We start from the raw sequence: 16,375 nt of genomic DNA on the forward strand, positions 1-16,375 counted from the left end.
GCACATCAGGCATCCGGATGAGCATGTGTAAGATACAAGCACCAGCTGCAGAAACGGCGCCTGGGAACTTTTCCTTCTTGTTGTTTTAACTAAGGATTGCAGAGGGATAGAAACCAGCTCCTGGTCTCTGGGGCTGTGGGAGAATTGCTGCTTCCATGCAGTGTCAGCAGTTTCCAGCACAAGAGCAATGCCCAGCTGGACCTGGCGCAGCCCTTGGCATGGGATGCACAACGTGTGGAGTTTGAGAGAGCCCTGTCTTTGCAAACAATCCATTGGGCTTTGGCTTCTGACCTTTGGCTGTCACAGGAGCAAATCCAGCATGTGTGTGCCCATGGAGATCTGCAGCAGGATTTTCCATCCGTCATTCTATATACTCGTCAATCCTCTGAGCTTATAGACAGGCACTGGAGCTGCTGAGCTGGCCACGAAGGGGAGTCATTTTTAGCCCCACGTTTAGCTGAATTTAATTTGCTCGCACTGGGAGGTCTCTGATGGGCTGAACACACACAGGCAGGTCTAGGCTGAGGGCGCAAATGCTGCTGCCACAATTGCCAGGAGCAGGGCTGGTGCACGGCGGAGGCCTCTGCGGGCAAGGACTCTTCTGCATTGCCATTTTTAAATGCTCCTTGCTGTTTCATCCAGATGCACATAAACTGAATCGTGGGCTTTTTTCCCCAGGAAGAGGGGAGAGCGCTGGCCCAGGCTGAGCCCACGGCAAAGCCCCTGCCCAGATTGTAGGGGTGCGAGCCATCACAGAGCACTCCGGTGCTCCTCCATGCTCACGTCCTCCGCGCTCACGGTTCTCTTGGCCACTCGGTTCTCTTGGCCACTCGGTTCCTCTTATTTTAGCTTTGTTTAAACAATCTCCTTGGTAACCGAGAGACAAAAGCAGGGTTTTTTCACCCTCCTAGTAGGGTTGCTTTCCTGCCTATCTGGGCACTGGGAGGGATCCTTATCAAATAGGCACTCTCTGTTGTGCCCCCACCCCCGGCTTTAACCCCGTGTGTCGCTGGTGATTTCAGAAGACCCGGTGTCTCTTTCAAAGGGTTTTTATACAGAATTCCAGTTGAGAGGGCTGTATTTCCCAGTCTGGTGTATGGCAGTAAACAGACAGCGTGTCCATCACGCGGTGTGAACGATGGCTCTTGAAATTGCCCGCGTGCTCCTGGCCTCGGCTGTGCCCTGCAGCAGGGGCACCCCGCTGGAGTGGCTCTTGTCAGGGTGCTGCAGCTGCCGGAGGGGCAAGACCCTCCAGCCGGGTTGGGGAACGGCAACTTGGGGCGGCAGCACCCTCCAGCCGGGTACCGCGGCCCTGCACACCCTCTAGCACTTGCCTCTGCTGGGACACAGCAGCCGGGGGACGGCTGAGTCCCCTGGTCTTCTCAGGGCAGTTTCAGAAAGGCCCCTGCGAGGGGACAGGCATTAATCTCTGACACCTCCTGAAGACCTGGAGGTGTTTGAAGAGGCAGGGAACAAAATTCCATCTCAGCGCTCGGCTGACACGTTTTTTACCTCTGCCCTCTGGAGAGGCAACTCCTTGGAAAGGAAGGAGGAAAGGAAAAAAAAAAAAAAAAGAAAACAACTCCTAAACGGGCTGAAGTGTTGGCTGCATTTCCAGCCGGGGGAGGTAAAATCAGCTCCTGCACTTACTCCCTCCTCTTGAGAACAAGTGGTGTGCAGCAACACAGATTTCAGAGGCAGACCAGCTTTCTGCCCGGCTCTGCTGTGTTTGGAGCCAAGCCCTGGGGCCATCTGTCCCCTCCCCGTCATGTCTTGTGGGGCTGGGGGCAGAGGGGGACCCCGCTGCTGGTGCTTTGCCCCAGCACGTGCTCTTTCTTGGCCAGAGCCATCCATCCCCGAAGGATGGAAACAGCAGTGTGATAACACCAAGCAGCAACTTTAACGCAGAACTTAAGAGCTGAGATTTTTGAGGTCATTTGTTGACTTAATGCTCCAGCTGTTGTCACCGTTTGAGGCAGCACTGCCGCTGCAGCAGCCCCGCGCCGGGGGTGGGGGGGGAGCGCTTCACTGGGCTGCTTCTGAGTTTGCTCACGGCCTGGGTTGGGGTCTCCAGAAATGAGTACCCCTATCGCTTCAAGCTTGTATAACTACAGCATTTCCCATGCCAGTACCCAGAGGCTTCTTGTCTTTTACTCAGCCAGGTAACCCCCAGTACAGGTCCAGCACGGGTGACTGGCCAGAGGGAGTCTAGACCAGGAGTGAACTCTGCAGCCAGTCATTCAACTTGCTAAAATGTGAGCATTGCACTTGAACCTCCCTTGACACGAGATTACTTAGAACTTCTCCGAATAAAAGTTCAGTGTAACACTTGACGAACTCATAAAAGATCAAAAGGCTTTTCCATAGCTTGGGAGTCCATTAGAGTCAGCAGGGCCCCTGCAGAGAGGGCAGGTAGAGTGTTTGCTGTGTGCTGCACCTGCAAAAGCAGCTCACACCTGCACACACGCACGCACTGCCTGTTGAGGCAGATGTCATTTTGTTCAGCAGTTTGACTGCAACTTGTGTGCGTGTGTGTGTGCACCCACATGTGTTTTGCTAAGTTGGCAGAGAAGCTGTTGAGAGCAGCAGGGCATGGCAGGGGGAGCAGGAGTCACAGGTACCTGCCGAGCCCTGAAGTTAGTCGCTTGCATCGCTGGGCAAGGGATGACAAACACAGTGATGGGCAAGTGCATGGTCCTGCATTTTTGGGTCACCACTCCAAGAGTTTTGGGAGAGTGTCTTGAAAAGCAGGGGCTGATCTTTTTGGGGCCAGCCAGCAAACAATAGGAGTCAGGTGCATCCCTGACGGAGCAGGGAGTCAAAATGAAGCTGGACACTGCTCCTGAGAGGGAACCTGCACATTCAGGATCAGTGTTTGCCCTCTGAATTTCTGCGGCACCCCTCTGCTGTCGCTGAGCATCCCCTCGTCCTCTCCTTTTCCCACGTACAGCTGCTCTTCCAGCAGCAGAGCTGCCAGCCAGCAGCCCTGGCAGAGTGGCAGGGCACAGCTGAGACCCCTTGTCCCGTGTCTTCCTAAACAACAAGAGGAATCCTCCCTTGCCCTGAAACCCAGGCAAGCGGCAGTTGAAATGTGCCTTCCCTGGGAGGGAAGGGCTGCTATGACTGATACAAAATCTTGCGGCAGTGGCGATGCTGGAGCAGCTGATGCACAGCAGATGTATTTTGAGCTTCCTTGAATCCTGATTCCTGGTGCTGAAGCCATGCTATTAGACATGGACTTATTATTTCACATGGTCCCCACTGTTTTGTTTAGTCAGCGAAGTTTGCTAAATGATTTACAGGGCTGCAGAAATGTCCTTTCTGCTGGCAGTTGCTCATTGAAATTCATTTTGGGGAGTGCTGAAGCCATTTCAGTAAGAGCGATGGGTCCTGTTTGAGGAGCATTGTCATGGCAACTGTGCCAGGTACACACCGGGAAGAGAAACTGGTATTTATTTGAAAGGTTAGAGCAATTAATGTCTTAAGGAGGGACGCGGCAGTAAAGAAAAGCTGCATGCATATTTGGGTGCGTGGAGAAGCAAGAAGCACTTGTATGAGTTGCCAGTTGTTTTCCTTGGGGAAAACATGTATGAGGGCAATCAGGGAGATGGAGGGGGGTTTGACCCAGAGGTTCTCTCCCACCCAAACCCCTTCTCAGTTTTATTCCTCACCATGCATGGTTTTATTCCACTTCAAGTTTTCCAGCAAGGATTTGAAATCCAGCCTTGAGCCCTTCTCAGCTCGGCACACATCTCTTCCCAGCACACACCGCCCCCCTCACCCAGCTCCCTGCGAACTGGGGCAGATCTTGCCGATGGAGCACCATGAAACACAGGAGCCGGGTTTCCGTCCCCTTGGTTGCCTGCCTGTATTACCCACAGGCCTGACTGACCGGCCAGGCACAAGGAGAAAGTCCCGGAGAGGGAGAATGGGGGAAACGCCAGATTTTGGCTCTGAAACTGCAGACTTAGAAATGGGATTTGCAGGGGGTTGTACCGAGCGAGGACGCTGGGCTGAGCTGAGGGACTAACGGTAGTTTTTAGCTGGCATGGGTAGGGTTGTACGAAGCCAGAGAAGTTATTTCTGCTCTGTCAGCTTTCCCAGGCGCCTTGAGCAATTGCTGCCGGGGGTGGTTTTGATCAAATTCACATCAAATGTGTTTTCCCTCCTAGTCGTTGTCACTTGTATTGCACTGTTTGGGCATGCTGTGCTTGGAGATCCAGACACCGATCTAGATGGAGCTCCTCCTGTCTGGTCCCCCAGCAATCCTGCCTCTAGCAGGCAGTCCGGGAGCTTTAAGGACAGTGGATCACCGTGCATGGCAATGGGATCGGGAAAGAAGAGCAAAGCACTGTTTTGTCCTGGTGTTACTGCATCCAAAGCCACGGGAAGGAGGGGGGCACACCTTCAGCTGTCCTAGGACAGCAAAACGTTTCAGTGTGGCCGAGGGCCCAGGCCCTGTTTTGGGGCAGATGGGCAGTGCTATGCATCCTTGCCTAGCTGGCCGCTTACAAAATGTGGCGTTGGCAGATGAACGAAGAGATGCATTAGCCAGAGCACAAAATTTGCAGTCAGATCCAAGCAAACATCGAGGATTCCCCAAAAAAGCACTGCTGGTCTGACAAGTCCTGCCCAATACGGTCTTCCTAAGAGGAGAGTCAAGCAGCATTCGGTCTAGAATGTGAAATCATCTTGCCTGGCAATCATTGCCCCTAAAAAGTGTTTTCTGAGGCACTGAGCATCAGCTGTGCCTCTCATCTCCCAGCTATTTGTGCAGCAGCAGCTCTCAGTCCTCCTCTCCCTGCAAAGCACCCCTCATGTCAAGGCCAAGGAGGAGCAGGCTGGATATTTTTCCAGGATTTTCCTGGTAGTGGTGCTCTGAAGCAGGCCAGCATTATGTAGTTGAGCCATATGGTGTAATTTAAACTTAATGCATCTTGAGGCCAGGGGAGCAGTTGGTTTACGCAGCCATGGAAATGACAACACAGCCCTGTGGTCTTACAAAGACTGATTCAGCGAGCCTTGGAGAAAGAGGCAGAGGGCAACCAAGGAAATAAGAGCAGAGGGATGAATTTGGGCTCCAGAGGTGGAGGGAGGACAGAGGAGCTGGTTCCCCCTCCCTCTGCTTGCAGTGCCCTGGCTGGTGTGCTCAGTCACGGTTTTGGTAGGCATCGGACTGTGCAGCCCCGTGCAGACCTGGGCCGCTGGACCAGAAGAGCAAGCTGCCACATCAGATCAGCTCACATCCACACTTCCCAAAGCATGCGTCAGGCTTAGCTTCAGGCAGGTTTTCCTTTCCCCTTTATGTCGTATCTGCAGCACGCTGCAGGCAAAATTCTCGTGAAGTAAGGACGTTTCATGGCAGCAAGGCTCGGCTCGGCAAAGGACCCCGCATGGGTGACTCATGGGACATCTTACAAAGATGGGATCCCATCAGCAGGGACAGAAACCCTAACGAACCCTCGGTAACAGCTAAAATAATTTGTGACACAAGGTCGTTCACGTAATGCGGCCCATGTCTGCACATCTTCTGTCCCTCAGGAAGGTGCGTCCCCGCGCTGGCCTTGCCCTCCCGTGCACCCCCTGCCAGGCACGTGTGCCCTGCAGCCGGGACGAATGCCTCCGCCGCAGACCTCGGCGTCTCTCTGCGTGCAAGGCTGTCGCCTCCTCACCATCAGATGCAATTTTGTTGTCAAGCGATGGAAGAAAAGCCTGATCTGCTCCTTTTCCTTCCCAGCAACAAGATGACTTCCCTTCTCTAGCAGCTGTCAGGAGTTTGAGCAGTGAAGCTGCTAAGTGCATAAACGCGCTCCCTGGTGCCCCGGTTGGGAGCGTGTGTGCCGCAGACAGACACGGGGAGCTGGGTCTCCTGGCGTCTGTGACAGCATGAGTGGGGCCTGAGCCCTGGGCAGGCCCACCAAGCGGGCAGCAGCCAGGGGGATGGGCAGCGAAGTGCAGCGGCGCAGGGATGGGGCAGGGATGGGGTGGGAAGGAGCTGCCTTGCCCCGGGCGGTTGGCTCCAGCCGTGGCCTGGGGTCTGGCCCAGGCTCCTCGCTGTGGCCACGGCCAGTCCGCACGGCCTGGGCCGCCAGATCCAGCGGTGCCCAGCCCTGATGACGGTTTGGGAGCTTTGTCACCCACGGCACCCAGTCCCCTACAGCAGCCCCTCGGCCCGGGCGCTGCCGCGAGCTGCGTGAGGCGAGGAGTCTCCCGAGCCACGGGCCCGTCTCATGGCAAGCTTCAGCTCGGCTCACTGAGTGACGGCCTGACAAGCAGGTGTGTGAGAAATCGATGTGGCAGCTTTCTGGGGGAGTCTGGGAACGCGTGCTGGAGCCGGCAGCACCAATGGATGTGGCTTTGCAACGTCACCTCCAGAACCGCATCCCATTCTGTCGCCGCGGTTGCTGACCCTCTGGGTGGAAAGTGCTTGGCTGTCGGGGGTCAGGGCTGGCAGCACCAGGCGTAGGCAACAGGGCTCCACTCCCGAGTGCCTACACTGGGTGTTGTAACCATGAATCTGCAGCTGAAAGCCCTCCGAGCTCTTCGCGTGGTTCTCCGGGGTGATCAGTGGAAGCTGGACTGGCGACAAGCTGCGTAAGTGCATTGCTCCCTCTGTTGACTGAGTGTCTGTCTGTCCGTGTTCTCATGGACAAGCTAATCACTGACTGTTTTGTCAGTCGGTCGGTTGTGTGTTTAGAGGGGTTGGTTTGTTTTCCTGGTCCACTGGAGACACCATTAGCGGCTACGTGCAGTACTTCTTCGCTGTTCCAGCTCCAGCTCATGGGTGACTTGGGCACAATGATGCTTTCTTAGCTGCAAGATCTCTGATCTAGGTGCGTAGCGGAGTTGGGGTGGGCAACATCTCTGGATTGGAAGGTCTCTGGTCCAACCTCTTCTCAGAGAGCCAATGTCAAAGCTAAAGCAAGTTGCTCAGGCAAGCTTTGAATATCTCCAGGGATGGAGGTAGCTGGCCTCATTCTCTTACTTGAAAAAAGAAAGAAAGAAAAGAAATCAGTGTTAAAAAGACATGACTGCTGTTCTGAAAGAGAGCTGAGAGATGTGTTGTGTAGCAATGAAAACCACCTTTCTGCTATGCTGAATCTGAGCAGCAGTAGGAAGTGAGTGCCGGGCTTGAGACACCTCTGCTCCTGGAGATCTGGCCCTGGCAAGAACTGGTGCCCTGGAGGATGTCCCCTGTCCCCCAGCACATTCTGCCTGCATCTCTCTAGAGCTGATTGCTGATGCCCTGGAAATAGTAAGCTCCCTTGGTGTAGAGGAATTATAGATGACTGGATGAAAAGTTTATTTGTAAAAAGTTTGTGATGATCGGTAAAAACATGAGGTATGAAATGTTAAAAAGAAAAGAAGAGTTCAGGGACAAGTTGTCTGGACTGTATGAGAAGTTCATTTGTAAAAAGGTTATGATGATTATTAAATACCTAAGGTATGAAATAAAAGAAAAAAAGACAAGACAAAAAGAGGGAAAAAAAGGGGGGAATCATGGAGGATTGAAGCTGGGTTAATTAACGTCGATAATACACAGCTGTGGGCTGGCTTCAGGGGCGGTGGTTGGCTGGTGTGGGTAAGGTGCAGCTGTGGCTGGTTCCTGCTAAGTGGTTAAATAGCTCTAAGGGGGGTGGAAAAGGAGCAGTCAATGAAGAGAGATTGGGATGAAGCAGAGTGAGGAGGGAGAGTGCCCTGGATGGAAGAGAGACAAGAAGGATACAGCAGAGGGACTGGCCTGAAGAGTATGAAGAAACAGCACAAACTGTAGATGGACCTTTGAGACCTGGGGGGGGGATTGGTGGCCGTGCTGAGGCAGGGCGTGCTAACTACTTATCGACGTTAACTTGGTATGTGATGGTAAAAGACCTTGTTGTAGCTGGCTAGTTTTGAGAGTGTCGTGACACCTTGGTACTTGCAATGCTGGTTGCTTGTCCAAGACATGACAGGGTTTGCTGCCATTTCATGTCACTAAGCAGCACTGGGTAGACTGGAACAGTAGGATTTTTGCAAGTATATTGAGAATGTCCACTGACGCACCATGACTGCAGATATTCAGGTTTGGAATGAATGCAAAGGTCCATGTAGGCTGTCACCAGTTATTCCTGGTGCCACCTGATCCCACAAGAGGGAAAAGCTAGCAGAGACTGGAGAGCTGAGGGTCCCAGCTCCATATGTCTCTGCCCAGTACTGCACCCTTCTTCTCATGTGGCCTTGGTCAAAAAGTACTTGTAAAGAAATACTTCTCTGTGGGTTGCTGTTCTGCTCCTGTCACCCTGTGCTGGACTGGGCTAGCTCGTTACGTATGTACCTGTCCCGGCACGTGCATGGGGTTGCTCACAGGGTGCCTTCCCAACTGGCATTTTTCTCAAAGCATGTGCTCTCTTATTGCCCTGCCTTTGCTGTTATACAAAGCCAGTTTGCTTGCCTGTTGCAGGACAGGGCTGGATGTCCTCTGTCTAGTGCCAGGTCCCTGCTGGGGTCACTTGCAAGCAGGCACCTGGGGGCTCTCTCATGCCCTTTCCAGAGATGTGCCCAGAAGACACAGGCTGGCTGGCGTGCTTGTGCCAAGTGCACATCACCCCCTAAGAGGAGCTATCTGCTGTCCATGGCACTGAGCTGGCACTAGCAATCACATGCTCTCCCTGCACATGGGGTACTGCAAACACCGAAAACTTACCCGAGCTCAAAGGGAAATGGGATAAATCCACAGAGCGTGGCTGAATACACAGAAACCTGGTCTGGCCAGGAAAACCCCTGGAACACAAATACCTGGGGGCTGAGAGAGCATCGGTTGGAAATGCTGTCTATATGACCATCCTGCTTTTATACCCTGCTACTCCAAGCTGCTCTTGGCAGTCGTCAGGGGAAGAGGCTGTGCTGGATGGCCCCGGGGTCCAATTGGGTATAGTAGTTCTTCCCTTGGTGCACCATCTTCAGAGCACCACCAGTCAAGAGGACTTTTCCATGGGCTATCGTAACGAAGGGCCACATGGGAATGCTGTTAAAAGACCCGTATGGTTCAAATGAAATAGCACGGATTGAAATGAAAACTAAATCCTGATGGAGAGCGTTGGACTTGGAGCAAGGGCAGATTTGTATGCCATCTTCATGAAGATGCTATCCTTCTCTTCTTGCTGCTGGGTGTCAGCAAGAGAAGAGCTGGAGCTGCAATTCTGCAAGATTTGTTTTACTCTGTGATTTCCGGTACATGGAAATGAGATGAAACTCATTCCCTCAGCAATTGCCTTGGCTACAGACCCAGGGAAGAGCAACTTCTGGTACAGAAATGCAGGCAGTTGGATGCAGCATGGATACCCTCAGCCTTCCTGTCAGAGGAGGGCTCTTTAGCTGAGGCAAAACGGACTCAGCAGGAGTGGAAGGAAAACCCCAGCAGCAGCAGAGACTTGCTGCAGACTTCCCCTGTGCTGTCACCGGGGCTCTGTGCGATGGGCAGGGAGGAAGGCAGGAGGTCTACCATGGTTTGGGGCGACACGCAGCCCCATGCACCTAAACCCATCGAGGAGATGCTCCAGAAATTGCTTTTTCCCACCAGCAATGTGACCGAGGGACAAGGCAGGAAAAAAATATTCCGGGTTTTTCAAGGGCTGTGGTGTTGCACGCTTACGGGACTTGAAGTGTTTGGCTTAAATACGCAGCTCTGGAGACATTAGATTATGGCAGGAACACCACTTTCATCCCCAAATCAGAGCTGATCCCAGAGGATTTGAGGGACAGCTCGGAAACACTGTCTAGATTGACCCCATATTCAAGGTGAAGAAAATGTGTAATGCTTTAGAGGCTGCTTTAATCTCCTGGTTTAATCTCCTGGTTTTACCCTGTCTCATGGAATTGGGACTCCTGGATTCTGGCCCTGCAGTGACTCAGCAGCGGCGGTTTCAAGGTGCTGTACAGTCTCCCTTTTGTTTTCTGTTTGCACAAGCACTATCACATCTTGTCTTGAAAGAGCTGCTGAGCCCAGGAGAGAAGACTTTAAATGCAAATTCCAGCACGTTCTCGCACTGCCACTCTTCCTCCTGCTGTGTCCAGCTGGGGAAGCCAAGGGGCAGGCGGAGGTCTGAGCTGCTGCGCTCAGCCCCGCATCCCAGCTCGCTCCGCCAGCCTTCACAAGCTGCCCTGCCTCTGCCGGGCCCTCCTGCCCTGCCCCGCTCGCACCCTGTATCGCCACGCAAGAAAATCAGCCTGACGCAGCAAGGCGCACCTGCAGGAGAGAGGACGGCGGGTAGCAGGCTTGCAGAGCTGAGTGCTGGATGCAGCAGGAGCACAGGACGGGTGAGCCCCCCGGGAGCAGGGGCTGCCATCCCCCGCCTGCCCGGGCAGCCCCATGCTGCTCACCTCCCCACCGCCCGCTCGCCCCAAACCTCTGCCGGGTGGGGGGGTGCAGTGAGAAGCAGAGACCAGGTCAGAGGGTCCACGAGAGCAGGCTGTCATCGGCGCGCGTCCTAGATCACTGACCAAAGCAGCCCTTACCCTAACGCAGGACAAATCGTGCAGTTGCCTGATCCTCCTCCTCCGTGCTCAGACGCTGCAGCGTGGCTGCACACGTGCTGGAGCCTGTGGAGGGGCTTTGTGCAGGCGAAAGGCAGTGGGTGGGGGCCAGGCACGCTCCAGGAATAGCCTGTGTTGTTTTCAGATACTCACTGTTCCTCAAACAGATGTGATCTCCGACACCATTAGGAGAAAATCCTTTTTCCTGGGACTGCCGTCTCATCCCAGAGACAAATCTGCCTCAGCAATTCTTGCTGATTGGAGATGGACTGGGAGAGCGGACTCGCCGTTTGTTCCTCCCACCCTTTCCCCCGACAGCCTGGTGCAGCGGGAGCAGCGGCGGTACACGTGTCTGCCTGACGCAGAGCACTTGCTCGCACCCTGGAAAGATCACTTGGCAAACTGCGTGATAGCAGCAGCCGCTGGCAGCGGCACTTGAAGCCCCGGAGCCACGTTATTCAGGGAAGTCAGGTCAATGTTGGGTCTGAGCATCAGGAACAGCTCTTAATTGGCACCCAGGTTTCTTTCTGTAAGACACAACTGTTTTGTGAGGCTTTGAAGAATGCCGCACACGGCAAGCCAGGACACACCACCCATAGGCAGTTTATGTCTTGATACCTCTGCTGCCCTCAGAACTGATGAAGGCAGCATTTTAAACTGACTTTCCTGAGAAAGGCGCTTTTTTTTTTGCACATGGGGGCAGGGTGCAGTGGACATTTTAATGGGATTTGTCAGGAAAATTATTGATTTTGTTTTAGTAATGGTTTTGAAATTGTGCCATTCTCCTAATTCTGTCAGGCTGTCTTTGATAGCTTGGCTGAGAGCATTTTTGCATCCTTCATTAGTTTTTTAATATGCGATAATTTCCCCTAACTCATCAATGCAAAACAAGATCAGTTGCGTGCTTGGTAACCATTTTTCCTACGTACAAACCTATTGCAGCAATAATTATAAGCAGAAAAAATTATTACAGATATCAATTATAAAATACAATTACTCTGAGCTGTGCTGCATTGTTACACTCTTCACAGCCATCACTTGCTCTTAAGTAAATGGTTTCATTATAAGCATGAAGGGCAAACTTAATACACTTCTGACTCATAGCAAACAGCACAAGAAATCATCCTGGCTGTTCCTCCAAGTGCTTGGCGGTGTTTGCGCCGAGAATAAAATGTCGACTCTGCTGCCAAATACTTGTCAGCTTAACAGAGGGGCTCTGAGTGGCAGTACAGATGTGCAAAGAGGGGAGAAAGCCAGAAATTACGGCAGCGTGGCCTGAGTTTCGCTCCCCTAGAGTGTGGCTTCCTTCCATGTTTATGGATTTTCGGTGCTGGGACCTGCCAGGAACAGCAGATCCTCCCTGATCATATATTAGAGCAGCCTGAGGGCTACTCCGGCTTGTGCTGGCTGCCTGTGGGAAGTGCAGAGGAGCCAGGGATGGGGCAGGAGGGATTTTTTTGAAGGACAGAACAGCCGGGCTTGGGCAGCGGGAGCATGACTGGGGAGCTTGTTTAAGCGAGAGCGTTCACAGGAGGGCAGTGCTGCCAGGCGTGGGGAAGAAGCAAACCCCGCCAGGTCGTTGGCGCACAGAGGGCTGCAGTTGCTGCACTGCCTTTTTATTTGTTGCTGTTACTGCCTTCTCATTTCTTGTGTGGGACAAGGTCAGAGCCAGGAGGGGGTCCCCTCCCAGCAGCAATGCCATGCGCACATGGCAGTGAGCAGGATGCTCCGGGCTGGGGCTGCCGTATTTCTGCCCCCCACCTCGTCTGTGCAAGGGCTTTGCACTGCAGGGAAGACCACAGTAGCCCCGACTCCATGCACAAGCCTCTTGTACCCCCAGTTTGGCCACCTTCGGGCAAGCAGCTTTCAGCTGGGTATTTCCGGGCTGCTTATGTGAGCCCCTGAAAAGAGCTGGAAAACTTCCACGCGCATTTTTTCCCCTGGTAAAGCAATTTTTGTTCTACTGGGTGCCCCAAGGAGCAAATCTCTCTGCTGGTGGCCACAGCGTCCTGCAAGGCTTTCACCCTTTGCAGTGCATGCTTCATGGCTGTGTCCTGAGTGGTTCTGCCTTCAGACCTGCCCTGCTGATGCTGCAGGGGAAAATTCGGGAATCTGGGCCATGTGAGGAGAGAGGCTTGCTGCATGGCTCTCGGACAGGAGAGGGCCAAGCCTTCGGTGCTTGGGGAAAGATACGCTGCTTGCAAAGGAAAAGTAAAAAGTCAGATCTCACTGTCAGTGAAGCTTTCCTTCACCCTGCCCGAACAAGAAAGACAGTCTTTCCCGTATGTTACCTCCACAGAAAAAGTCCCAACTCCAGCATCCCTTTCAAGCTTGTCAGCTGGAGCCTCCAGAGCCCAAACTGAGCCGCTGATCAGGGTGTTGTGCCTGGCGAACAGAGCCTCCTCCGTGCCCAGGGCTGCTCTGGGCAGTGCATCTGCTTCCAGGGGCTTGGTCTGCGCTGCTGCCAGTGCTCGTGCCCCCGGGGCCCTGCGTGGTCTGTGCAAGCTCTCAGGGGGCTAGTCCATGCTATTCCGTACCTGGGGATTTTGGAAGGGGACGTGTCTTGCTGCCCCCGGGCCGCGGCACCTCTGGGGGAGGCTGGGCCAGGCTGCGTGGTGCTCAGCTGTGGCCTCTGGCTGTGCCGGGGAGGATGGAGGATGGCACCCTGCGAGCTGCTGCTGCGCCGACCATGTGGTCCCTGCTCAGCTTGAGCCGAGCTCATCTCCTGCCCTTCGCTTGCGGCTGTGCTGCCCCTGTGCTACCAGACCCACTGGTTTCTGCCTGCAGCCCCCTTCTCCTGCCATCTCCACCCTCCTCGTCCTCCCCCTGTCTCCCTTCCTCCCTTTTCCCCCCTTACTCTTGAATCTCTATTTCTTCTTCTCTGTTCCAGCAAAACGATATCAATCAAGGTGATAGATGATGAGGAGTATGAGAAAAACAAGACCTTCTACCTAGAGATCGGGGAGCCCCGGCTGGTGGAGATGAGTGAGAAGAAAGGTGGGGGACGTGCTCCGGGGCTGAGCCCAGCCTGTGTGTCCCTGTCTGGCTCACTCATGCCTGGCACCTGCAACACCGAGCTCACATCCCCGGTGCCTGTGGAAAAGGGCAGGAGCAGGGACATTCCCAGCCCCTCTGAACTCAGCCCCTCCCTGGCCCACCGAGGTCCGACCCCGGCTGGGCAGTGGGGATGCTCCTGCCCTTCTCCGTACGCCCCAGGGGGGATGTGCAGCCGCTTCCCCCCACCCAACCATCTCTGGCACCACGGCACCCGGGCGGACGTGAACTGCATGTGTGTGTGATGCCAATCATGTGTTTGCCTTTGTCTTGTGTTCCCACAGGAAATTCATTACCCTTAGAGTACTTGACCGTGAGGAGTATGAGAAAGAGTGCAGTTTCTTCCTTGTGCTTGGGGACCCGGTGTGGCTACGACGAGGAGTGAAAGGTGTGAGAGTAAAACCAGACCAGCTCTCGAGACGCTGCCGTCCGCTTTCTCTGTGTCTCCCTACTCTCACACTCCTTTCTCCTCGCACTTTGGCTCCCGGCCGTTTTGCCCTCCCTCCTTTGAAGCTTGGCCACTGCACCTTTTTGCTCTGTTTTCTTTCCTCTCTCATTTTGGGAGCACTCCGTCTCACTTTCAAGGCCCCCCTGGGAGCAAGACGCGCTCCCGGGACGGTCTCAGAGCACCCAGGCAGGGGACGATGAGCATCGCCAGCCCCAGAGACATCTTGAGAGCGCTGCCCTGCCACGTCGCAGCTACAGCTTCATTTAATCGAGCAGAAAATCCAGTCTCGAGGAGTAAAAAGGCGATGCTGCATCATTTTTATCGAAAGATAAAATAGCCCTCTCTTGAAATAAAATGCATGGCCAGAGCAGTAATTTTAGCTTTTTTATACGGGCACTAGGATCTTAAAATAGCTGAGAATCATGGCACAAGCAGGTAATGCCGTAAGATGCAATCAGTCTAGGAGAAATCAGGTTATACTTGAATAAAGTTTCATGGCTCTGCACTGGGTAATAGCTTCCCATAGAAATAATAAAAACAATTTCCTCTTTCCTCACATTTCCAAACTAACTGCAAACCTTCCCAAAAAGACAGAGTTCACTTATTTTTCTGTGCATATCTTTTTTCTGCTAGGAAATTCAGTGAAAATTAATGGCAACAGCTAATTCTGCACGCTATTGGTGGGCTGAGCAAAAAGCAGGTTTACAGTTGCTTACGACAATTAGTTGCCCTACAACAGACCCTTACTAAAGCCTTTGTAAAAAAACTGGTAGAAGCATTTGGTCTGTCTGCCTTGGAGCTGCTTTCTAGTTTCTCAGACATAAGCTCTCCCTTCAGCAGGCGTGGGGTTGCAATGTATTATTTGCTCAGGACAGCAAGGGCCCCCAGCGGTCCCCACTCTGAGTGGGGACACGCTGCTGTTAGTCAGTCTAAAACCACATCCAGCAGTGATGCCGCATTCCCCTTCGGCACAGGGGCCACCCAGGGCAGCTGCGCTGCCCCCTCCATTAGATTTCCCGCTGCCTTGTGCGACTAGCCAGCAGAAGCAGGGCCATAAAATCAAGCACACTGGCACGTGTGGCCCAGGCTCTGCGGGTGGGATTTGTATCCCAGAGCGGTGCCAGGATAAAGCTACGTGTGGGCAACTCAAGTCGGCAGCTCTGGCTTTGCCCAGCGTCACAGGGAGCAGGGCCGGCTCAGCCTCACGAGTCTGGCAAGAGCAAACACACTTTCTGGGCCCCAGGTTTGAGATTTGGGTACCAACTACGCGATCCAGCAGAAACGTTTATTTGAGAATAAAAGGAAAAGGAGAGGAAGTTCCTCATCTTCCTGGTCACAAAGATACCAAGGAAACCTGAGGGAAGCTGAGCTTTGCAAACTCACTGGTTTGCCTTGGAAGGCAAGTCAAGATTTTTAAGGATGCTATTTGCTGATTTGGCCATGCAATGATTTTTATTTTTTTTTTTCTAACTTCGATTTTGCACTTGGTTTTGTTTGAGAGGCAGTGAGGCGGGGCAAGCTGTGTGCTCGGCACCCTGGAGACGAGAGCGTCTCTGAAATGTCACCCTGAGGCCAGGTAGCCGTGGTGGGGTTTGTGCCTCGGGGGCCAGGGACCCACCAGCGCACTAAGGGAGAGGCTTTTTCTTTTGTTTTGGAGACCTAAAATGTTGAGCAACAAGATCCTTGAGCCAAGCCTTGCCACAGACTTTTCTCTCTCGTTGCATACGCCAGAAGCGCAGCTGCCTGCTGGTGCTGTTGCTCCCCATTAGGCAGCTGGAGGAGGTCAAAGCCAGTAGCCGCTGCGCATGGGGCGTCTTGTGTCCTCCCCCAGGGCAGAACTGCCTCCGAGACCAATGGAAGATCTTGCACATACAATTCAAAGGGGAAAAATGAATTTTTGGAGTGTGCCTTCTGATCCCATATCCACCCCATGTTTGCAATAGTTTTTATTTTAAATCCACAACCCCATGAAACGTTTCTGTTCCTTTATTTTTAGTGCCTTTCTCTCAACACTAATGGTATCCTGCAGCTTTACAGATCTGAAATCTCTGCCCTGGGATCTGGAGTCTTTCTGTGGATATCCCTTTTGATTTCATTATTCATTTACTTTTCTTCTTCTGTGTTTGTCTCTGTCTGTCTCCTTCACAGCCCTGTTGTTGAATGAGCTTGGTAAGCGCGCATTCGTTTTTCTTTTCCATTTTTCCAGTTTGTCTGCGTATTTTCGGAAGACAATGGGGTTTGCTTGATTTTTTTCTTTGCTCACAACATTCTCTTTTAGGGTGGTCAGCACTATTTAAGTAAACTCAGGTACTTCATGCCACATCTTTCCTTGGAGTAGAGCCCCAAAGTCACTAACGTTAA

At 53.1% G+C, this 16,375-nt stretch overlaps 1 protein-coding gene across 4 annotated transcripts in view; it reads left to right on the top strand.

The window, feature by feature from the left end:
• Window positions 1–16,375, top strand: part of SLC8A1 (solute carrier family 8 member A1) — a 127,342-nt gene that overhangs the window by 86,272 nt on the left and 24,695 nt on the right. For 2 of the 4 annotated variants that reach the window (XM_040598866.1, XM_040598865.1), the window contains exon 3: window positions 13,403–13,509. In XM_040598866.1, the coding sequence (XP_040454800.1) occupies window positions 13,403–13,509 (107 nt within the window). Of the gene's footprint in view, window positions 1–13,402; window positions 13,510–13,850; window positions 13,955–16,375 lie in introns of all 4 variants that reach the window. The other 2 variants (XM_040598867.1, XM_040598869.1) reach the window with 1 other exon arrangement.

Source organism: Falco naumanni, chromosome 6 (genome assembly GCF_017639655.2).
Source record: "Falco naumanni isolate bFalNau1 chromosome 6, bFalNau1.pat, whole genome shotgun sequence".
NCBI classification, from domain to species: Eukaryota; Metazoa; Chordata; class Aves; order Falconiformes; family Falconidae; genus Falco; species Falco naumanni.